The following is a 25,390-nucleotide window of genomic DNA, read 5'->3' as shown; positions in this document are numbered from 1 at the left end:
AGGCATTAGACATCCCTCTACTAGAGGGCACCCACACCCTCAAGTGGTAGATGATATCTTGAGATTAGAGGTGGAATTAGTAGCAATGTTTTTCAATAGTGGCATCATGCTCTCCTCAGACTCATCTGAGGGTACAGGGGATGGTGGATCTTGTAGTTACTGATTAACCCCTGGTGTGGGTCAGACCCTTTGCCCCCTTTGGAGTGCATTCTTTCACCCCTTTTTGATTCATGGACTCGTGGGTGGGGGAACTAAATAATAGTCCCCCAGTTAAATACCTTGAAATGCTAGCTGGAATACTTACATTTCAATACCTTGAAATGCTAGCTGGTGGGAGGGGGGAGGCCTGCTTTCATTTGATATTCTACCAGTACTCATTATCTTATGGACAGGACATTGAACTAAAAATGGTATAATGGCCTATGACTAAAAAGATAAACAATTGTTTCAGTGATTATCTGGAAACCCTTTCCTGGAGCAATTTCATCTTGCAGACCAATCTTAACTATGTGTACTCAGAAACAAGTCGGGCTGATTTCAGTAGTGTTTTCTTCTCAGCTATGCATGCTTAGGACTGGAGTCTTGGTTTTTCTTACCTTCTGCTCTTCCATACAGAACAAATATGAAAAGCCCTCATCTTCAGCCCATCAGTTTCTGTGAATGCTGATATTTTTCAGTAATACAGTATAAGCACATCTGGTTTTCCAAGTTGTATAAATCTGATCACTATTGAACAGCAAAAAATGCAGTGTATGGTGCGACTCCAGATTTCCTTAGCTGAAATGCAACACTGAACTACACTAGTTCTCAGCTTATTTGATCTATCCTTCTAGCAAGCTGTCTTTGCGTTATGGATATTCCTTTAAGAAATCAAACAGAGAAGCTTTGTACAATTATCTGGGACAGTTCTCTGTGGCTGCCCCAGGGCTTTGGAATATGCTTCCTATTGAAATAAGAGCATCTCGTTCTCTGTTTGTATTCAGGAAGAATCTCAAGATTCTCCTGTTTTCACAGGCTTTTAAATAGAATCTTAATATTTTTAAAAACCTGTTTTAATATCTATTTTACTCTATTGTTTTTATTGTTATGTATTTTAATATGTAACTTTTAAATATTTTAATTTTTATACACTGCCTAGAGACATATCAGGTGGTAAAGAAATATGAGAAATAAATAAATTTTGAACTTAAGAAGAAATGCTAATACTATGCTAAAGTTGCCTAAATGTCATCAATTCCCAAACTCCAGAATCAACTATCATGTTGTGAAGAATATCATTTTCTTTAAAGAATCATACTTTTTTTGGTAGACAGTGTACATTTATTAAATTAGATAGAATGGAAAAAGATTTCACAATGCAAGAGACAAATATCTGGACCTCAATACAATTTAAAAATGTCTTCAGAATTATTACAGCAAAACATCCTCTATACAGTATTACAGGTCAGCTAACACAAGCAATAATATCTGCAAAGAGACGCACTTGGTACCATCAGCGTGAACTCAAACAGCAGTACAGAAGGTGGCAAGCATCTAGCTAGACAAAAATATTCCTGGATTTAACCACACACAGGTCTCTTAGCAGGTTTGAAGCTAGTGCCAACAGCAGTTCAACCTTCAGCAGATATCAGAGTTTTAAAGCAGCTTCTAGGCTGCGAAGGGATGTTTAAGAGATGTACAAAGCTGAATATGCCGTTCTGTTACATGGAGCATGTAAAACTGGTACTCAGTTGTGCGTAACACAGCATTTAATTTAAATGACAGGTGAGTGATAGGTTTCAGTTCTGCACTAGGGGTGTGCACAAACCACGGTTCGAGTACTGGTTTGGCACTGCGGGGAGGGGAGCAGGAGCCTTAAGAAAGAGGAGAGCAGGCCCTTACTGGCTCTTTGCTACCCCATGCAGCTTCCTGCTGGGGCGGGGCAGGGACACTCCGGCGGAGGAAGCTTCATGGGGCAGCAGAGAGCTGGTACCTGCTCTCCTCTTTCTTAAAGCTCCTGCTCCCCTCCCTGCAGCGCCAAACTGGTGCTCTAACCACAATTCATGTACATCCCTTTTCTGCACCTCAAATTGCAGCCCAATCTTATGCAAACGTATTTAAAGATGAATTGTACTGAAACCCATGGGAATTCTTTTCAAGTCGAACCCTCTTTGCTTGCTATTCACTGGTATGCACTGGTATGCTTCCTGGTCATACCCTTGACTTCTGTGTATTTAGTGCTTGCCTGCAGAAGCAAACACTAGACATGGGAACACAATTTAGAATCCTGGGGGGGGGGGGATTCTTTCTGCATTCAGCGCTCCACTGCAGACAAGTGATGAATATACCGAGAACGGAACATGTCAGAATGCTCGCATTCCCCTCACCCCAAGTTTAGTGAACATGGGGCAAACTATGCATCAACGAAGAGGGCTGTCTGTAGGAACAGTATACGCTTGTTTGTATGGTTTAGAAAGGAAACATCTAGGCAGCAATCAAGAAGAGATATGCACATAAATATGGTCATGCTTATGACTATCCCTTTTACTTTTTATGACAAAGCAAGGCAGGTTTCTTACCTGTAAGTGTAGTCCTTGTAGTGGCCATCTATGTATGCACACTCCAGGGATTTTACACCTGTGCAGAAACACCCTCTGGAACTTACTATAGCTTTACCTCAGAATTTTGGTGAGAACCCCACCCCAACTGTCCTCTAAGGAGTATATTCCACCCTTCTAACTTCAGTCTGAGTGACCACAGAGCACAAGAAGGATTGCAAAGTGGCTACAGTGGGGAGGAAAGGTGGGTCATGTGCATACACAGATGACCACTAGAAGAACTACAGTTACAGGTAAGATACCTGACTTTCTTCTATGTTGTCTCTGTGTATAGCACACTGTAGGGATCATAGCAAGCTACATAAGCTGGATGGCGCGAGCAGCTTCATGCAAAGATGGATTAGAGGAGCCAAGATCCAAAGCTAGAAAGAGACCTGAGCTAATGTCTTGAGACAAATGAAAATCAGAGATCACCTTGGGTAAAAATGAGAAGTCTGGATGTAACACAACTCCATCCTTATGAGAAGTGAAAAGGGTGGGTCACAGCCCTGAATTTGTTTGCCCTTCTGGCAGATGTGATCGCCACCAAGAACACTGTTTTTCAAGTCAGCAGTTAGAGGCTGCAGGTGTCCAAGGGCTCAAACAATTTTCTAGTTAGTTGTATAAGCACTAACTGTGGATCCCAAGCAGAAGGTAGCTTAGGAACTGGAGGGTAGAGGTGCACAAGTGCATAAAAATGTTTTAACAGTTCTAGAAGAAAACAGAGACCAAGTAGCTTGAGAGGCAGAAATTGACTCAAAGATGCCAAGGATAAACCATTCTTTTTCAGGGATAGAAGGTACGAAAGAATAAAGTCAAATGAAACACCAGAAGGGGAGACTTTCTCCCGAGTATAAACAGAAAAGGTTTTTACTTAGCTTTATAAGATTTCTGAACGGAAGGCTTCTTGGCAGCCTGTAGAAGTTCCTTGTTTACTGATGGTGCATCTGTATACTCTAGGCAGTTAATCAAAGGGATGTGATGTACAGATTGAGGCAGGTGTCATTGTCCATGATCAACAGGTAAGGATGCTGGGGAAAAGATGTGGTTTGACAGGGAGAGCAGGGTAGGGAACCATGGTTGCCTAGGCCACCAAGGAGTGACTATAATACAGTTTGCACTGTCCCTGGTGACTTTCTGGAGGACCCTGGGGATTAGGGGAAGGGGGGGGATATTTATAAAAGGCCCTTGCCTCAGAACTAAAGGAAGGCATTACCAATAGACTTGTGGTTGTGGTCAGCCCTGCTGCAAAACAGGCAGCAGTGATGTTGGCGCTCGCTGCAAAAAGGTCAACTGATGGGCTTCCCCAGTGACATAAACCCTGGGAGAGGGTTCCGGGATGGAGGTGCAGTTTGTGAGATGAAAGTCGTTGACGGCCGAGAGCATCAGCTACAATATTCTTGGAACCTTGAATGTGAGTGGCCATGATCCCAATACAATTTGTTACGTACCAATCCCAAATCTGAAGGCTAGGTAGGAGGGAGCAAGACCCTGTGCCACTCTGTCTGTTCACAGGGAGAGCTGTTGTATTGTTTGTCAAGATCATGACAGATTTCCCTATGAGGTGCTCACAAAAGGTTTCCAACATCTTGAAAATGTCAAGAAGCTCAAGGAAATGTATGTGATGTCTGTCCTGTACGTGTAACCGTGACCTGGCTACAGTCAGTTTGTTGAGGTGGGCACCCCAGCTCTGCATGTGTGTGTCGGTAATGAAGGTAACCGGAGGAAGTTGCAAGTGGAATGGCCTACCCTATGTTAAGTTATTGGTATGGGTCCACCAATGTATTGACCTCTGAATGTGAGGTGGCACAGATAAAGGGTGAGACTGCAGGTGGAGCTGAGGTGTGAACATGTCAAGAAACCATCGCTGTAGGGTCCTCATCTTTAGACAGGCTACAGGAAGAAAAGCAGTGGTAGACATGAGGCCATAGCCACTTTGGACACCAAAAGAGTATCAATGAATTCTATCTGAGAAGGGATTATTTAGATTTTGCTAAATCTATTTGTAGGCCCAGAGCTCTGAAGAGATCCCCTCTTTAAGACAGACTGGATTTCTTCTAGGTGGGATGGAGAAGGCATTGTTGCATCTACTCCAGAGAACAGTGGGTAAGTTATGAATTCTAATGTGTAACCTAACCTTTCAATTGTCAAATGCAATTTCTGGACCCTTTTGAAGGTGTAATCTGTTTTTTGGCCAAAAAGGGCTTCCTTATTGGAGGTCTTCAATATGAGATCATGCCTCATGTGTCAATGATGTAGATCTAAACCATGTGTGGTGACGTAGATATATAGCACTGGCTCTGGCTCTGGCTCTGGAACCACAGTCCATCATGTGGCGAGCAAAGTGGAGTTGTTGTTTGGAGACTTTCAGACCCTCATTAAGGAACACCATTGCAGCTTTTTTCTGATCTTCTTGGAGTTGATCAAAGAAGGGAGAAGGTTTCTCCAGCAGGAAATGCACATATGTTGCTATACAGGCCTGATGGTTGGCAATGCTCTGTTGAAGGCTGGCAAAGGAATAGATGTGTCTTCCCAAGGTATCAAGTTTATGCCCTTGATTGTCAACAGGAGTGATCAGTAAACACTGGACCTTGACTGGGCAGATTCCATGACAACAGAATGGGGTGCTTAACCGAGAAGGTTGAGTCTTTAGGTTAGACCTTACAAATCTGTCCAAGCTGTTTCACTGTAGCAGGCATTGGGGTAGGCTTGTCCCAGGCATTCTTGGCAATTCTCTAGGAGGGTGGGCAACATAGGTAATGAAATAGGAGTGTTGGCATCAGCCTAAATCAGACCAAATACAGGATCCTTAATGACTGAGGATGGTTGTTGCACTTCTAAACCAAGGGCACCAACCATTCTCAGGAATTGTTCTGAGCAGAACCTGAAATCCTCCATAGGTTTATCAGATTTCAGGTTAGTCACCCATTCATTGGGAGGAGAGGCTCTGGTGGACTGAAATTCAATTGTGTGGTGTTGGAAGAATGTGACTCTTTATCTGACTCTGATGATGAGTTTTGAAAGGCAAAACTCTGGCAGAGGAGGCGGAGTCAAAGAGGTGTGGCCCTCTTGTGGCATGCTGTCAGCTGCTGCAATGATGGGGGCTTGCTCCCATGAAGGTGGAAGATTAGGTGCGGGAACAGATTTGGAGCACCTAATGGTAGTCAGTTGGTCAGAGCTAGCCAGAATGCTAGAGCGCCAGAAAGAATTGCAGCATTCATATCCTTGCAGTGGCAAGCGGGGGAGAGTGGGATCAAGATCTGTACCTGCATGCAGACGAATAATAAGCATGTCTGTTATGTAGGGGATTGCAGCAATCTGTATAAGAGCAATACAGAGCAGAGTAATGTCATGAGTGGTAAGGGGAAGCAGAGGCATCCTCATAATAGAAGTGGCGCGCATCTCAGTATTGTGGTGGATAGGTGTTGCTGCTGTGTTCCCAAGGATCCAGAGAGTAATCACAGAAATGGTGTGGAGAGCACAGAGGTGCTTCCATCCTATCCTCCCAGCCTCTGTTGGGTCCATGCTCTGGATCTGAAGGCACAGGGGTGTGATCAGGTCTGGCAGGCTTAGGTATGAGAACAGGCACTGTGGGGCATCACACTACTAGTCCCTGCAGTTTCAGTTGCAGCTGCACTTTTTCTTTGTGTTGCCCTGGGAATCGTCTGCATGCTGGCTTCTTGAGGGCTTTGGCTCAGCAGCCGAAGGGAATGCACCTGGTTAGCAGCCAAAGTATCAGTGGCTGAAAGGGCATGCTCCCAGAGGAGGACTTGAAGCCACAAAGTTCTGTTACAGTGAGATTGGCAGGAAAAACTTTGATAAACAATGCAGTGCTGTGGGCTTTGCCCACAAGGAGCAGGCACTTTGTATGTCTGTCAGTAGAAGACAATGTTGCTGCACAGAGAATATACTTTAAAGTTGACCTTGATCCATATGCCGGAAAGTGAAAGAAGAGGCATGATGCTGGAGGCAGCAGACAAAACACAGTTGCAGAGTCTGACTCCCGTAGGGTTGTTGAAATGGTGTTGAAAAATAGGAACAGACTATTCTCCCCATCCTCTTCTGTTCCTTATTATCTTAATATGATGATAGGGGAGGCAATTCCTGCCTTTTCCTTGTTTTTCTCTTTGTTTTGTTTATATAAGTGGGGGGAGGGGGCAAAGAAATTTTAAAAATGCTAAACCATGAAGGGCAAGGTACTAGAAGAGAAAGAGGAGGTTTCTCTTCCTAAAAATAAAAAAGGAGGTAAATGGAGAGAAAATAATTTTCCTTTCCCCCCCCACAGGTCAAGCCAACTGCACAGCCAAGTAAGCTCCAGAGACATGAAGTCTGTGGCAGTTGACAAAAAACTGTAAGTGAGATGGTGGAATATGCTCCTTAGAGGGCAGTTGGGGTGGGGTTCCTGCCAAAATTCTGAGGTAAATCTATAGTAAGTTCCAGAGGGTGTTTCTGCACAGGTGCAAAATCCCTAGGAGCGTGCATACACAGAGACCACATAGAAGAAAATACAGTACTCTGTGAGTGCCGGATGTTAATATCATAAGAGATTGTGTTTTGTCATTTTATTCATTATGACAGAGGAAAATGTTAACAACAATTTGACTATATTTACTGCCCAAATTCCATGGAGATTCTCTTGTGCTATTTCACATGAATGCACTATAATGATCACAGAGGCTTCCCAGATTTTCTACAGGTCTCATATCATAGGTCCTTCCATAAACTCAGTTTAGTCTAACATTTCCACTTTCATGTCTATCTTGATTGTAAAGGTACAGTCTTAATGCATTTACAATTCAGCTCCAAAAGGATCCGATATGCAATCTGAGGTCATCCCTAAACAAGCAACCCTTAAAATCACTAGCTAACTCAGAGCAATCTTAAATATCTAGAAAATTATGAATAGTTTCCTTAAATTATGCAGTCTTTCCCAATGTTTTCCACTGATATAGTGGCAGATTTTCCTTAAAGGATAAATTATTATTCCAAGTTTTTTGCTGGCTTACAAAATGCCACAAGAGTTAACTGTTCTATGATGCTACTGACAAATGGTTATTATAACATCCACTTAGGAGTTATCTAAAGTATGAGGGAGAAAGGACAAAGCTAATTTTCCAGTGCACATGTACACATACGCACACACCCTTCTTCTAGAGCACATTGCAAAAAAAAATAAAAAATCATACACACGCCCCACAAATACTGTAGAAGATTGCATCCATAAATTTAAGAAGCAAAAGGGTGAGGGAATGGGATTAGCTCTGACAAATGCCAAGTCTGCTAACTAAATGGGAGGACAACAATTAAGTGTCAACATCAAACAGTAGAAAGAAAAACATATAAATTTTTTGGTACTGTATTTAAAAATTATTTTCCCACCTATACTTTAATCATTAAAAAAATAAATATCTGAATTATAGCTGGCCATGCCAAGAGTATTCATGATGATATGATAAAGAAAATTTTAGTGGACAAGAGTGTTTCTTTAATATATATATATATATATGAGGGAGAAGAGTTAAAAAAAAAGAGAGAGAGAGAGAGAAAGGGGGAGAAAGATGGAGGATATGAAACACGAGATCTTTTCTTCCGAAGCAATACAATTCTCGAGCAAGAGTCTGTATTATATTCAAACACTTGACCAACTGCAAATTATGGCCGGTAATTACAGAACACATTTTAAAATGTTTTAAAACCATCAAAGCACCAAACCATACATAAGAAAAAAGTCCATATTAAAGTGCATTACTTACTGATAGTCATCCCAAAGTTCTATATGTTTAAGGTGTAACACCACACAGTGTATACTGTATGTACAATCCCCCTCTTTTTATTTACTGAGGTTGGTATTTTTATGGTTAGTTCTTCCATTGTCACAAATGAGATTGTTTCATATGCCTCAGTTTTAATGGAATTAAGGTCACCTGTTGCCCACTGAATTATGAGTGTATACTGAGAAGTTATGCCTTGAAAAGAAACTGTCTCTTCAAAAAGAAAAAAACAGCATGTTTCATCCACACATCTGAATGAAGAATGTTTCATGACCCTGATTTCAAGGAAGTTTATAAAATAATTATGTCAAATTATCCGAGGAATAAAATTCTGCTTTCATCCTTTTAAATGTAGAGGCAAGAACAGTTCACGTAAACACAGAAGCACATTATAGGAAACAATTCTGTTCTAGAAATTTGCTGCTGTGTCCAGAGAAACAAGGACCTCCAGATTTCAGCACACCAGATGATCACAGTTAAGCCCTAACTATACAAAATCAAACAAATATATTGCATTGGCGCCCGATTAATAGACTGAGCAAGGGGATCTCTTACTACAAAGACTGTGAAGGTTACAAGAAACACTAAGAACAGTTACAAATTGCTGCAGTGTTCAGATACCACTGAACAAACAAGGAGGGCACCTTGTAATCACTTTTCTGTGTCTGACAGAAAGGGATCATTTATTCAGAGAGAACTTTTTAATGAAAGCACTCTACAAAACAGCAACCTGCTCTCATCCTTCAACCTAAATTCCCCTGCCCCTTCAAGCTCCCTACTGCATAGTGTTCAAACTGGGTGAATATGCTTGTGTGTTTGCTTGTTTGTTTGAGAGAGAACGAACATGAGAGTGAACAGGAGCACAAATACCCCAACTCAACCTCTCAAAACAGAAATGTAACCATACGTAGCAGAAATGATAAAAATGGTTGAGGTTTTCACAAAATCATATGCAAAAACAAAGTGTGCAAATGTCCAACAACAAAGAAGAACATGATCTCTCAGACAGGATGCTTTCTCATGAAATTCTTCCTCTAGCTAAATCCCTGGCTTGGCAAATCAAAAGTAGCAGTAACAATGAAGATGGGGACTGTGCAGAAGGATCTAGGATTCCTCTGCAATTTGAAGCAAGGAATTGATAGCTGCATCCTTGTTCCCTCTCTGGGCTTCTAGCACTGAACGGATTACTTCTCTGTCCATGTTGGGGAACATGTCCTGGATAGATTTTAGATCCTCTTCATTACACACATGCTGAGGGTTGACTGCAGGAGGTGGTACTGCCACAGGTACCATGCCTGGATTACAAACAGCAGGCATTCCTGAAACAGAGAACAAGATAATTAAAGACAATTGGTAAGAGCTTAAAAGAAAGATACTGCTTCAAAATGTCATCAACATCCGGAAAGTTACTCTGAATGAAACTATGAAGTTAATTAAGTCTAAACGTTCCAAAACCAAACATAGGTTCAAAGTGAGTCGTGGCCAAAATCTACCTTTCTAGAAATTTCTTAGGTGTATGAACTTTAGTCATATTCATCACAGAAGCATGGCATTGCTTCAGAAATATTTACAAGGCCAGAAAACCACAAACATGTAAAAACTGGTTGTTGATGTCGAGTAGGGATATGCAAATCTGTTAGCCTACAAATCAATTTGTACCTGAATCTAGCTGATTCAGGTGATTTGGAGACAGAACAAATCGTCCCTGTGATCCATTGGCTGGATTCGGGTCCAAACTGAATCATGCCAGATTCAAATTGATTCGAGAATTGGATTGCTCCTTTCAGTTTTCCCAGATTCTCACCTTTCATTTAAAAAAGAAAGCTAAGATCTAGCCCTTGTACAAGTGGAGCCCTTGAAGAAGTGTGTGGTCACTATTTTTCAAGTGTTTAGACTCTTTGGTGTCTAATAACCTTTCCTCATAATGAATCCCTACCTTTCCTCATAATGAATCCCTATGAGGATTCATTACACACTAAAGAATCTAAATACCTCAAAAATCCTTAAAATACAAAACGGAGTGCCCAGTGGCTTGCGGGTTGGGGGGTAGTTGGCACATGGGATGCCACTAATTCCCCACCCCCACCCGCAATGCAGTGGGGTCAAAATGAACAGAAGAAATGAAAGTGTGTAATGAAGACACCTTCAATATTCCTAAAAAAAAAAAAAAAGTATGCCAGTGTGTGGGTGGTGGTGGTGGTGTAGTTGACACATGGCAGTTGACAGTTGGCACTGTCCAAAGACAGTCAAAATGAACAAAAGAAATCAAAGAAATCAAAGAAAAATAAAATAAAAATAAAATAAAATAAGGTGTGCAATGACTCCACATAGGGATTCATTATGAAGAAAAGTTATTATACATCAGACAATCCAAACACTTGAAAAAATAGTGACCACATTTTTTCCCATAATTCCACTTCTATATGGGCAAGAGCTTAAAATAATAATAATAATAATAATAATAATAATAGTAGCAGCAGCAGCTGAGGATTCATATTAGGGTTAGGATAGGGCGGCTTCAAATCCCCATTATTTCCTATGGCAGAAATATACAAAATCAGTAAAAACTAAAAAAAATAATCATTAAAAATCAACCAAGTGCCCCACTGCCTTGAAATTTGGGTGGTAGGTGGCACCCATGGGGACCTACCCACCACACAAATCTGCTGCCCCCCCAGGACCTGGGACCATAGTGGTCCGAATTGATTCAAATCCAAATTAAATCTGGGGTGATTCGGGAGACCAATTCGGACACAAAACAAATCAGGGGAGATTTGATTCGGGCACAAATTGAATCTAAAAAATTGATTTGGGCACATCCCTAGTGTCGAGGGAACCTCAGCAATAGCATGGGATGCAGCACAGGTGTCTGCAAGGAGAGGGCAGCAGCTAGCTTTGCTTGTGGAAGGCATCTCCGGCTGGTTTCCACAAACTTCTCCTTCTCCCTGAGCCACCCCATGTCATATCCCATGCAGTTGCAGAGGGTCCCCCTCAACCCTCAAGAACAGCTTTTGGGGGGCTCAGGGGCTACAGAGAGAAGGAATGGAAGAAATAGCTTGCATTATTCTGCCATAGCAATTCCGGATGCTACCCAAGTTTCCTTTTTAGAAAAGCATATGTACGCAAATTTACAAAATGGATGTCGAATAGCACTTAATTCATAGCTCAGTACTTAAAATGTTTATTTTTGCTTTGACAGCTACATAGTTCAAAAGTTCACTTTCAGTTCTTATGACAGGAGTTCTCAAACCTGGTCCCCAGATTATTTTGGACCACAACTCCTATCATCCCAAGCCAACATGGTTATTGTGGCTGGGGATGATGGGAGTTGTAGTCCAACAACATCTGGGGACCAAGTTTGAGAATCCATCTTAAAAGATTGTTTTGGAAACAATTAAAAAGAGGTATAGCTTCCTTTGTTCCATTCTGTGAGACTAACATAGCTACTAATAATCTGAAAATCATGCTGACAGCATGATGTTAAGGGGAAACATTAAATGTACTTTTCAGGACAAGACAGACACACATCAATCATTTACCAAATAACCTACCTAAATTAAAATGGACAAGCACTAATGAAATAATCAGTACTTCCCTGTACACAGAATTGTTCATGACCCATTATTTCCTGATTACAAAGTACCTCAAATTGTATAAAGCAGACTTGATAACAAATGCACCAGCATGACTGTAGCAAGAAGCATGCATGCACAAGCAACAGCGCTTAATGAAATGTACATGTAAAATGGCAATGTGTTTTAATAGCAAACAGTGGCTATTAATGAACAAGCAAATGCAAAGTGTGGAAAATAAATTCAAATTGTACAAAAAGTATTACAAAATCTAACCAATTCAAATACAGCCAAGTGCCTTCATAGCCCTGTACTCTTTCCCCACCCCCATAATTTCCTAGGGTTAAATGAAGCTATCTGTAGAACATTTTCAAACACTACCAATAGGCAGAGAAAAACCAACTTTCATTAGTATCCTCTGTATCTCTCTTAAAATGCCATTTCTTTTGCCTTTTTGTTTAGACAGACATTCTTCCAGCAAGTTTAGTTCTAATGTCTTACAGCAAAGGAGGGAGACATGTAGTGGATAGAAATATTAAGGAGTTACATTGTATTTTGATCTCTTCACCCAATCTTCTGCCTGCCCACCCCAAATACTGGATACTGAACATTACAGAATGAGAAAAGCATGCTTCCTCAAGACAATTGACTGGACATTTTATACTGCCATTATCAGTGAGGATGTCACAATACACACTTTCTGATGAGTCCACTGTGCTGCACTAACATCAGACTCATCAACAGTTATTTCCAACATTACAAAGAAGGAGAAAATGCAACACAAGTTGCTTTCATTTCCTCTTCCACCACTTCCAGCCTAACACAGCAAATGGGGCTTGCAAACTGCTCCTCCTCTTAGATGTGAGAGCACCAGATGAATACCAGAGCTCATGAATGGGTCTCCTATTTACACTAGCAGTGGCCTTGAGGAAAGTAGTTCTTTTAAGAAGGCGGGCAAATTAGTGTATGGTGGTTGTTCTTTGTGTAAACTGGTATCTCAGTCTTAACTGATTTCAGCGGAACACATTTACCTGCATGCACTATGGAGAAACACTTCAAGCATTTTTCCCCAAATGGGAACTTTAGGCATCTAACAACAGTTTCACGTTTTGCAAATCTCAATCCAAAGAACTTGAAAAAGCCAAGTTATAGCTCTCTTATAGCTCAAGCATGATAGTGTGTCAATTTAACTTTTGGTCAAAGTGACAGCGTGAGCAGAAGCAGCAAATTCCAACAGTAAAGAAAAAACAGGATATCTGGTGAGATGTCACTGGACCAAATAGCACACAATTTCCTCTTCATTGCTCCAGAATTATTACTATTATTATTTTTAGAGAGTTCTGTGCTGCAGCACAATCTTCACAACACAGAAATCAGAACTAAGTTAAAATGATTGCAGGTGGTGGTGGGGATTGTTTTAAGAAAATAGCACAGGTGACACAAGTCATGTTCAGACTTCAACTGGCTCCCAATTACATGCAGGAGCAATGGTAGAAGCCAGATGACTGCTTGTTCTCAATACCATGCATGCTCTTGAAAAGACATTTTTGAAGCACAGACCCACCACCCTTGGTAACAGAAGAGGTCATGTAATGTTGACACTGCCTTTCTTCTGGGGATTATGTTCAAAAGGAACTGGACCTGCAAGTATTTCCACCTAGTTTGTTCTAGATTGGTGAAGGATTAACAGGTGTTTCACAAAGGCATGAAAATGAACACTCAAGCAATTAGCTCCCCTTTCAGTGAAAAGGAAATATCTTCCACTATTTCCTTGAAAGGTTCTTGCATTGTGTATCCTCTGACAGCATGTGTCATCTCCCTCCCTGCCTCAGCAGCCTTCATCTCTTTGTACACAAATGTAGAGCTATTACTCCTTCACTCACCTGAACACAGCATATGTAGCTCAAATTCACAAAAGACACTAAATATTTTTTACCTTAGGTTCTTGCCTTATCACAACTACAAGCCACCACTCTCACAGAAAAACAAAATACTGTATGAATTTTCCAGAGCTAAATCTATCAGATGATGGAATGATAAATGGGTCTGGAAAAAGGGAGAAATAAGGACACAGAACTTAACATTAGCATTTATAATAGAATGTAAGGTATATTAATGTTAAGAACACAGGACAGGGGCAGGGTGGAAAGAGGAGAAACCTGCATGTACATTAAATGGATAAACTTAATTCCCTAATATTTGTAGATGCAAGATGTCCCAAGGAGCTATCTTGCATGTTTTCTAGGACAGCTTTGCTCACTGCTCTTCTTTCAAATTAGATAAGACACAATTCTGAAACCTTGTATATTGTGACATCCACCTGTAATGCTCTGCATTTTATTTGATTTTTATTCTGCCTTTTGTCAAGAAGATCCCAAGGCAACTAACAGAAGATTTTAAAAATCCACATACTAATCAAAGCAGTTTTCATGACCTCATGCAGAATTCTTGTTCCAATGGAAAGGAATCCAAAAAGAATTAAGATGACTTACCCAGAGCAAAGTATTCAAGCCCTGAGGACAGGTGAAGGTGTGAGAAAGGAACAAGACATGGAAAACATACATTATTCTACTTTATACTAGGCAGTGTCCTCAGAGGAAGAAAGCTGGGTAAAATCCACACATGCCAGGCTTCAGATTCCATGATTTTGCATGCCATTTTACGTAGCCACATGCAGTACTATTAATATTTTCACTAACTCACCAATACAATTAGTGGTCCACAATTACCCAGTGCCCTCACATGTTGTGAAATGATTGTGTCTGTGTTATAGATACCGCATTGTCCAAATCCTTTACTTCTCTTCTTTCCTGCACCAGAGTCCCTTCAATCTCTGTTCCTGCCTCACATAGGCCCAATCTCACACATACTTTTGCTCTACACCATGGATTCTCAAACTTGGGTCCTCAGGTGTCTTGGGTCCTCAGCCTCAGTGGCCTTTGGTTGGGGATTATGGGAGTTGAAGTCCAATAACACCTGAGGACCCAAGTTTGAGAATCACTGCTCTACACTATCTCAGAACAAACACTGGTCTGTCCTTGTCCTCTAGTACCTTTTATTTATTTTATTCGATTTCTATACTGCCCTTCCAAAAATGGCTCAGGGTGGTTTACACAGTGAAATAATAAATAAGATAAGATGGATCCCTGTCCCCAAAGGGCTCACAATCTAAAAAGAAACGTAAGATAGACACCAGCAACAGTCACTGGAGGTACTGTGCTGGGGGTGGATAGGGCCAGTTACTCTCCCCCTGCTAAATACAGAGAATCACCACTTTAAAAGGTGGCTCTTTGCCAAGTTAGCAGGGGTAAGTAGCCACCCCTGCTAGGAGCATTTGCTTCTATATGTCTCACCCATGACTTTCGTAATTCAGTAACTTCTTCAGATAACAATGATAAATCCTCTCAAGTTCTATAAAGCGCTCAGTATTAGGAAAAGCAAAACACAAAAAGGTAATTCATCAAGATTAGAACAATACAGGGCCCTCTTAGCTAGTGCTAAAGTTTATACTAACTAGAAAACCAGTATTCTATCCTCAACATTAAAATGGATTTATTACACAAAATGCATTCTTACTGAGAATATTTCCATTCCCAGCCATCTTTGGGGGGTGGGGGGAGGAGTTACTATTTACAGTTTCTGCAGTAACTCGGGAGGGGGAGGATTCCAATATGCATAGCCAATACATAAGGTAGAATTTCTTTCAGATTCCAAGTTGGTTACTGAAGAACACCTATAAAAGTTATTCCACAATACAGAAATCATAAAGGAAAGAGGATTTAATGGAAAAGGTTATCCGCTTTGGTTTTTCATGACAACACAGAAGTCTTTAGTTTCTACAAATTCGCTAAACAAAAGCTACACAAGCCACATTTCTTTCTAGGGACCTATGTGGTCTACAACAGCAAGATTATGACGACATCTAGTGTCCAACCTTTTAACTACAGGTGTATTGGAGATTTTTGGCTGAAGTGCCTGACACCTTTGAAAACTATGGGTCAGTGGGACACCACAAGTAAGGTGCTTCCCTTCATCCAACACAGCCTGCTTCACATGTGTCAGCACAGCGAGGGGAATCTTCTCTGGTGTTCTAGGAAATACTGTGTTTTATATTAAAAGCAGATCATACTGGATAAATGCTAACATGTCTCCAAACATCCCTATCCTTACAGATATTCCATGTGGTTTCCATCAGAGCTTGCTCTCCATGGCTCTTTTCCAGTCTGCTTCTGCTCACACTTTCTGCCAGGCTACTAACCCCACTTCTTTTGTGGGTATGTCCTCTACTTGGCATCCTCACTATCCAGTTTTAGCCTCCAAACTTGTTTCTTAGGTCAAAAGGCCCACTTCAGTGCTTTGAGGAAATTGTCAGTTGATGGCAACTGTGAAGAACTGTAGATTCACAAATTAATGACATGAATGAAACAACCCTCACCAAACAAGTTTGATTCTCCACAGAATCCATCTTCAGGGAATGACTCTCTAGGTCCTCAGAAACCAGCATACAAGGAGACTCTTCAAGCTATTGTATGACTTCTAGAGCCCATGAAATGGCATCTCAGGTTTCTTGTTAGGCCTTCTCCCAACTTGCATCCTAGCCAGTTTTCCTCAGCCCTTTCCATGCCCAGGCCAAACTCCAACAATTTTGAATGCTATAGCCAGTATATGTCTTCCCAATAATCAGGCACAGCACCATCCAAATGTATATCTAGTGAACAGAATCTACTTTCCCTTAAAGGGCATGGAAATGATCTCTCTTTCACTGTACACACCTATCATTAAGTGAAAACATGTCTAGTGTGCATACCGTCACAGCTAACAGCCTAGAGCAGGGCTGGGCAAACCTGGCCCTCCAGCTGGTGAACTACAACTCCCATCATCCTCAGCCACAATTCATTTATGATGGGAGCTGTAGTTCAACAACAGCTGGAGGGCCAAGTTTGCCCAGCCCTGATCTAGAGCAAGAAGCACAATGCTTTGAATTTGCCACAACTGACTGATGCCTCTCAATTTTCTCAAAGGACCATCAACAGATGCAGAGAACAAATGAAACTCTAGTTCAACCATAAATGCATATTACTACTAGAAACTAGAAACTAATGCACCATTCTCCTCAGGTATAGCCTACACCATCATCCATGGTAAAAAGAGATCTAGGAGGGATCTCAGTATATGTATAAGCTAAATAAAGATTGTCAAGCTACTGATAAACAGGGCATCTAGATCTCATTCAGAATCAAGACTTAAGCAAACATACTGTTGTGAAGTTTTGTGAACATAATAGTCCATGTGAATGCTTGACCCTTGTTCTTCATGGCTGATTAAATCTAGTAGGGAGGAAGTCTTTATCTGGGTCCAGCAGGTTCTAAATGCCTCACTGAGAGAGGAAGTGGTCCCAGCTCTGTTGAAGGAAGCTATTATTCAACCACTCCTAAAGAAACCTAGTGGACCCAGAGGATGTAAATAACTACATGCCTGTAGCTAAAATTCTCTTCCTGAACAAGGTGCTTGAGCATGTAGTGGCTGACCAGCTCCAGGCACTCTTGGAGGAAACGGATTATCTACATCCATTTCAATCAGGCTTCAGGCCTGGCTTTTGAACAGAAACTGCTTTGGTCGCCCTGTGGAATGACCTGTGCAGAGAGAGATGGGGGAGTGCAACCCTGTTAATTCTCTTGGACCTCTCAGTGGCTTTCGATACCATTGACCATGGTATGTTTTTGGATAGGCTAGCCAAGCTGGGTGTGGGAGGCACTGCTTGGAGATGGTTCTGCTCCTACTTAGGGCCTGTTTCCAAAAGGTGGTGCTGAGGGATTACCGTTCAACCCCTTGGCAGTTGTGTTTTGGTGTTCCACAGAGTTCCATTTCTCCCCTATGCTGTTTAACATCTACATGAAACCACCGGGAGAGGTCCTCCAGAGATTTGGCCTGAGGTGCCATCAGTATGCGGATGACACTCAGTTGTATCTCTCTTTTTCATCAGATGCAGGTGAGGCAGTGACTGTTCTAAATCAGTGCTTGGATGTAGCAATGGACTGGATGAGGCTGAACAAGTTGAGACTCAATCCAGACAAGACAGAAGTACTGCTGGTTAGTGGTTCCTCTGCCCGGGTGAATGATGTTCAGCCTGTTCTAGATGGGGTTGCACTCCAGTACCACGTTCACAGTCTGGCGTGCTCATTGATCCAGCATTGTTGCTAGGAGCTCAAGTAGCCTCTGTGGCTTGGAGCGCCTTTTATCAACGCCCTCCCTGTCCGTGAGAAAGGACAGATGGGATGGACGCCTACTCAGTGTGCTAATGCCGTAGGGACTGCAGACAGGCACTGCCCATTGTGTCCAACTGCGACAATACCTGGATAGAGATAGCTTGGCCACCGTTACTCCTGCTCTGGTAGCCTCTCGCTTAGATAACTGTAATGTGTTGTACATAGGGCTGCAAGATTATTAACTGGGATGGGGTGTTTTGATCATATTACACCAGTGCTTTGCCAGCTGCCCTGGCCCCCAGTCTGTTTCCAGGCCCAATTCAAAGTGCTGGTTTGTGCTGATCTTTGATCGTAATAAACTGAATTGAATTGAAAGTGCTAGTTTTAACCTTCAAAGCCCTAAAGGGCTTGGGACTGGGTTACCCTGAGAGAGCACCTTGCCCTGCATGTCCTTATTCTGCGGCGGCCCTGATCCAACTGCCCATGCTAAAGGAGGTGAGGCAGGTGGCTACTAGGGAGAGGGTCTTTTTGGTGGTTGTACTCCATTAATGGAACAGCCTCCCCAGTGAGGTTCGCCTGGCACCATCACTTTGTTCTTTGACACCAGGTAAAGACCTCTCTGTTCATTCAGGTCTTTTAAATTTCTTTGTTTAAAACAGATTTTTAAAAAAACTTTTAAATAGTTTTGTACTGTATTGTATGTGTCGGGAGGGGTGTGTTGATTTCATGTGTTTTAGGTGTTGTCAGCCGCCCAAAGGACAATTTGTTATGGGGTGGCTAACAAATAAATTTTATCATCATCATCATCATCATCATCATCTATACCCGCTTCTAGTAATGTATTCACTAAATGCAGAAACACTACACACACACGTACTGTGCTCATAGCTTCCTTAATGACATATGGTAAATTAATCTTACAAAAGTGCAAAATCATGCCTTCCTGTTTTACAACAGCATGATGTGTTAAAGTAGCAGAAAGAAGAGGAAATTTTCTTTTTATTTATTTTTAAATATTTATATCTCACTTTCCCTCCAAGGAGCTCAGAGCCATGTACATGTATTTTTATCCATGTATTTTTATCCTCACAACAACCCTGTGAGGTAGGTTAGGCTGAGAGAGAAGTGACTGGTCCAGAGTCACCCAGTAAGTTTCATGGTTGAATGGGGATTTGAACTCGGGTCTTCGCGAACCTAGTCCAACACTCTAACCACTACACTACGCTACAAAATGGTAGTTTGCCTATTCATACCAATAATATTAAGCTTTACTACCCTGAGAATGCTAAAACGATCCGGAATATGCCACAAGTTGTTTGAAGACATGCAGTAAATACAGGAGATCCTCCAATATCCCAAGCAACCTCCATGAATATCAAGGAGGAGGGAAGAACAGAAGCAAATATAATCTGCCAGAATTCTTTATTTCAGAAACAAGTACATCAATTGAAAATGGATTGCAGGACACTCCTGCCAAACACAGCATCATTCCGTGCCCTGGTATCAATTGCATAATGACAAATAAATAGGAAACATGGGAAACATAGGAAACTGCCATATACTGAGTCAGGCCACTGGTCTATCTAGCTCAGTATTGTCTTCACAGACTGGCAGTGGCTTCTCCAATGTTGCAGGCAGGAATCTCTCTCAGCCCTGATGTGCCTTGAAATCCCCCACCCTCAAGTTACAGTACTACCTGCATATACTTCATAAACTTGTGGGTTTCCAAATCCTTGTGTGTAAATCTTTGTAGATATATCATGTACAAACAACCATTTTGTATATAATTGTGCTTTGGCAATGTACTGTATGCTTTGGTAGTTTGTTGGTTCAATAAAAAAATCTTGTCCTATTAAAAAAAAAAAAATCTTGTCCTATCTTGGAGAAGCCAGGGAGGGAACTTGAAACCTTCTGCTCTTCCCAGAGCAGCTTCATCCCCTGAGGGGAATATCTTGCAGTGCTCACACATCAAGTCTCCCATACAGATGCAACCAGGGCAGACCCTATTTAGCTATGGGGACAAGTCATGCTTGCTACCACAAGACCAGCTCTCCTCCCAAACACAGGAACATAGGAAGCTGCCATATACCAAGTCAGACCACTAGTCTATATAGCTCAGTATTGTCTACACAGACTGGCAGCGGCTTCTCCAAGGTTGCAAGCAGCAATCTCTCTCAGCCCTATCTTGGAGATGCCAGGGAAGGAACTTGGAGCCTAGATGCTCTTCCCAGAGCAGCTCCATCCCCTAAGGGGAATATCTTACAGTGCTCACACTTCTAGTCTCCCTTTCGTATGCAACCAGGGCGGATCCTGCTTAGCTTAAGGGGACAAGTCATGCCTGCTACTACAAGACCAGCGCTCTTCCCATATGAATGGGAAGCTTAAGGGGACAAGTCATGCCTGATACTACAAGACCAGCTCTCTTCCCATATGAATGAATGAATGGGGCAAAGCCCAAGTAGCTGCCTGACATAAAGCGTCCAACAAGACTGCCAGATCAAAGGCCACAGAGGCCGCCATGGACCTAACAGAGTGTGCCTTAACCGTAGTAGGCAACTGTTTATGGGTCAATTGATAACAAAGTTCAATAGTGGAAACTATCCATCTAGACATGGACTGGGCCGAAACTTGTAGACCTTTACGCGGGCCATCATATAGAATGAACAAGGAAGGAGATTTCCTCCAGTCAGCAGACCTCTGAATGTAGAAGAATAATGCCCTTCGAACATCCAAACGGTGTAACTATCTTTCTGAATCCGATGAAGGATTTGGAAAAAACACAGGCAAAATGAGCAGAGATGAATGGTGAAACATGGACACCATTTTGGGCAGGAACTGGACATCCGGCCTGAATACGACCTCGTCCTTATGGAACTGAAGGTACAGCTGGTCAACCCTCAGGACCCTCAACTGACTGACCCTCCTGGCGGAGGTCACGGCCACCAAAAAGGCGAAGTTCCAGGACAGAAGACAAGGATCAATTGAAGCCAAGGGCTCAAATGGCAGCAGTAGCAGGCCAGCCAATACCACTGACAGGTCCCAGGTCGGTGACATGACAGGATCGTCTGGGAACATATGAGTCAAACCTTTCAGAAAACATTTTACCACCGGATCTTTAAACCATGAAGGTTGTTCAGCAGAGGAACATGCCACAATGGCAGCCAAATGCACCTCAAGGGATAAAAGCTTTAAACCAGATTCCTTAAAAGACAAGAGATATTTACATATATCTTGAACGGATGGATTAAATGCATCAGTTATGCAGTACAGCGAAGGAACAGAAATGAGTCCACTTGTGATCATATTATTTCCGTGTGGACTGCTTTCTGGCAGCAACCAGAACTTCTCTAAGTCTCAATGGGAAGTTGGCAGGACCTTCCATGCAGTCAGATGGAGGGACTGAACATCTGGGTGAAACACCCGTCCATTTTCCTGCAACAGCAGGTCTGGCAGGGCACGTAGGCGTTTCCAATCCACTACCAAGTGCCTCAGGACTGGAAACCAAGGTCTCCTGGGCCACCATGGGGCTACTAGGATTGCCCTGGCCTGATACACCCTCAGTTTGCACAGGACCCTTGGAATGAGGGGAAACGGGGGAACACGTACAGAAGGCGGCCTGTCCAAGATAGGAAGAAGGCATCAACCAGAGAGACCTCACCCTCCCCTCCCCTGGAGCAATAGAGGGTGAACTGTGCATTGTCCCAGGAAGAAAATAGGTCCAGCAATGGGACTCGCCAAATATGTCCCTGAGAACACCTTGGTGTAAAGCCCACTTGTGGGAGACCACCATCAATCTGCTCATGGTGTCCACTTGGGCATTCAGCACACCCTGTATATGAAGTCCTTGAGGCGATACCATATGGGAGCCAGTGTAGTATAGTGGTTAGAGTGCTAGACTAGGAACAGGGAGACCTGAGTTCAAATCCCCATTCAGCCATGATACTAGCTGGGTGACTCTGGGCCAGTCACTTCTCTCACAGCCTAACTTACTTCATAGGGTTATTGTGAAAGAGAAACTTAAGTATGTAGTACACCACTCTGGGCTCCTTGGAGGAAGAGCGGGATATAAATGTAATAATAATAATAATCATCATCATCATCTCCTCCCAGTGAGGCACTACCTTGGTGTAGTTGTGGGGCTTGCGTGCTCTGAGGAAGGTGAGAGCTATGCCAGAGGTCCAACCATACTGGACAGGTCTCACCAGAGGAGCCAGACAAAGAGTGCCTCTCCCATCAACAATATGGTGAGATGTAACTTTAATAAATCTATACCGGACCAGTCTTTGCCCGGGTCAACAAGGACCGCACAAGGTGCTGGAGTCCCTGGACATCTGGTGGCAAGTGGGCTACAGGACTCAGGATCTTCAGTTGAGCAACCAGGGCTGGAGACTGCAAAGTTACTGGAAGAAATGTCACTTAACCGAAAAAAATATACGAAAAATGCCAACAAGGAAATAATGATCTGCTATTACAAGTCTAGTCCAACTAGAAGAGGTTATTTAAAAAGAATGTACCAAATTTGGAAAGAGAAGCATCCAGATACAGAAATAACAGAACAAAGGCTAGCAGACCAGAGAAGATTCATAATCGGAAATAAAGTATTCACAGAAGTTGAGCTGTAAGAACTGCAAAGAGCAACACAGGCTCAAGATATGGAAGAAGAATTACCACCAACAGAAGCAGTTACTCCGGCGCAGGTGGAGGAGGTGTTGGAAATAGAGGATGCCACTGTTGCTGAACTGTTTCAAAATCAAAACCAGGTAACCCCCCCCCCCCTTTGCCTTCACCTCAAAAAACCGAATGCCGTTTAACAGAAAAGCAACAAGAACTAAAGCAAAAAATAACTGAGCACATGAACCAAACAACCACCAGGGTTCGACTTCCAGCTCTAAAAATAGTTGCCAAAAAACAACTTGCTCAGGCATTACAAGATGTCAATGCTGCACCTGCAGAAATAACAACCAATAATTTGCAAGAAACAAACGAACTAATGTACAGTGCAGCAACACCACCACCACAAGAGCTCAGATATAAGATCAGTGGACCTGTAAAAAAAGAAAGTAGTACATCATCTAAATGGAAGATTAGATTAGAAAATAAAATCTCCAGGCTTAGATCAGATGCTAGTAAATTGAAAGATATGAAAGACAAGAAGCTGAAGAATGAAAACACCAAACAGTATCTGATCCAAAAATACCACCTAGATTCAAGGAAAATTAGAGAAGTCCTGGAAATAATAAAGCAGCAAATAACAGCAGCGTCAAAGAAGATTAGCAGATACGAAGCCAGAATGACACAACACAGGCAGAATCTCCAATTCCAGTCGAATCAGAGACGTTTCTACCAAAGCATAGAAGGAGAAACAGCAAGAAACCTAGAAACACCAAATAAAGAAGAAACAGTGCAATTCTGGGGGAAATTATGGGACAATCCAATAGATTATAATAAAAAAGCAGGCTGGATGAAAGAGGTCAAAAAATGTAACCAACAAATGCAAGATCTAATAATAACACCAGAATTAATAAGTGAAAGAGCAAAGAAAATTAAAAACTGGACTGCTCTAGGCGACGATGAACTGCATGGCTTTTGGCTTAAACACCTACCAAGCCCTCATAAACAACTATCAAAACAGTTCAATCACATTTTGCAAGGAGGTGATATTGAACAATGGCTAACAACTGGGAAAACTCATCTCATCATGAAAGATCCAGCAAAAGGTGCAGTTCCAAGTAATTATAGACCGATAACCTGCCTGCCAACCATGTTCAAATTATTAACTGGAATAATAGCAGATGAAGTGATGCAACACTTATTAACTAACAAACAGCTTCCAGCTGAACAGAAAGGAAATTGCCCGAACACCAGAGGCACAAAAGACCAGCTGCTGATTGACAAAATGATTTTAGAAAATTGCAAGAGAAGAAAAACAAATCTAAGTGTTGCATGGATTGACTACAAGAAAGCCTTCGATTCATTGCCTCATACATGGATACTAAAATGTTTAGAAACAACTGGTGTCAGCAAAAACATTCAGATATTTATTTAAAAAGCAATGAGCATGTGGAGTACACAGTTAACAATCAATGGCGAGACACTTGGACAGGTTAGCATTAGAAGAGGCATTTTCCAAGGGGACTCACTATTTCCTGTGTTTGTAATCACCATAACCTCACTTTCACAAATACTAAACAAAACAGGCCTCAGATACCAAACATCTAAAACATCAAATAAAATAAACCATTTGCTGTACATAGACAATCTGAAGTTGTATGGAAAGTCCCAGTCAGAAATTGAATCACTGCTAAACACTGTCTGTATATTCAGTAGTGATATAGCAATGGAGTTTGGACTAGACAAGTGTGCTGCACTAATAATGAACAGAGGAAAAATAAGAAAAACAGAAGGAATAGAACTGCCCAATGGAAGCAACATCAAGAACCTGGAAGAGAAAGAACATTACAAATACTTGGTCATTCTCCAGGCTGATAACATTGCACACACTGAAGTTAAAAGAAAAATGGGAAGTGAATACATCAGGAGAGTTAGAAAAATCCTAAAGTCCAAACTCAATGGCGGGAACACCATATATGCCATAAACACCTGGGCTATGCCTGTTATCAGATACACTGCAGGAATAACAGACTGGACCCAGGCAGAGCTAGAGACGCTAGATCGTAAGACCAGGAAAATCATGACCATCAATCATGCTCTGCACCCCCGCAGTGATGTCGATAGGCTATACCTCCCTCGCAGCTCAGGTGGAAGAGGAATGCTGCAAGTCCATCAAACAGTAGAGGAGTAGAAAAGAGGCCTTAAAGAATATATCAAGGACAGTGAAGAAGATGCACTTCAAATGGTCAATAACAAGAAACTATTCAACACCAATGAAACAAAGCAGGCCTACAAGAAAGAACAAGTCAAGAACTGAGCAGAAAAATGGAAAAATAAGCCCCTGCATGGTCAATATTTGCACAATATAAGTGGAAAATCAGACATCACCAAGACCTGGCAATGGCTTAAGAATGGCAACTTGAAGAAAGAAGCAGAGGGTTTAATACTGGCTGCACAAGTACAGGCACTAAGAACAAATGCAATAAGAGCAAAAGTCGAAAAATCAACAACAAACAGCAAGTGCCGCCCATGTAAAGAAGCAGATGAAACAGTGGACCACCTAATCAGCTGTTGTAAAAAGATCGTACAGACTGACTACAAACAAAGGCATGACAAGGTAGCAGGGATGATACACTGGAACATCTGCAAAAAAT

At 41.9% G+C, this 25,390-nt stretch overlaps 1 protein-coding gene across 2 annotated transcripts in view; it reads right to left on the bottom strand.

The window, feature by feature from the left end:
• Positions 1-1,297: 1,297 nt before the first annotated feature.
• The window catches only part of TOLLIP (toll interacting protein), a 54,242-nt gene continuing 30,149 nt past the window's right edge, over positions 1,298-25,390 (bottom strand). The window contains exons 6-7 of one of the 2 annotated variants that reach the window (XM_053285874.1): positions 14,412-14,432; positions 1,298-9,666 (exon numbers count right to left, since the gene is read on the bottom strand). In XM_053285874.1, the coding sequence (XP_053141849.1) occupies positions 9,452-9,666; positions 14,412-14,432 (236 nt within the window). In that variant the 3' untranslated portion in view covers positions 1,298-9,451. The remainder of the gene's footprint in view (positions 9,667-14,411; positions 14,433-25,390) is intronic. The other variant, XM_053285875.1, reaches the window with a different exon arrangement.

The sequence above is a fragment of the Hemicordylus capensis genome, chromosome 1 (assembly GCF_027244095.1).
Source record: "Hemicordylus capensis ecotype Gifberg chromosome 1, rHemCap1.1.pri, whole genome shotgun sequence".
NCBI lineage: Eukaryota > Metazoa > Chordata > Lepidosauria > Squamata > Cordylidae > Hemicordylus > Hemicordylus capensis.
Note: the sequence above shows the minus strand (reverse complement) of the source record. Positions and strands in the feature narration are given on the sequence as shown.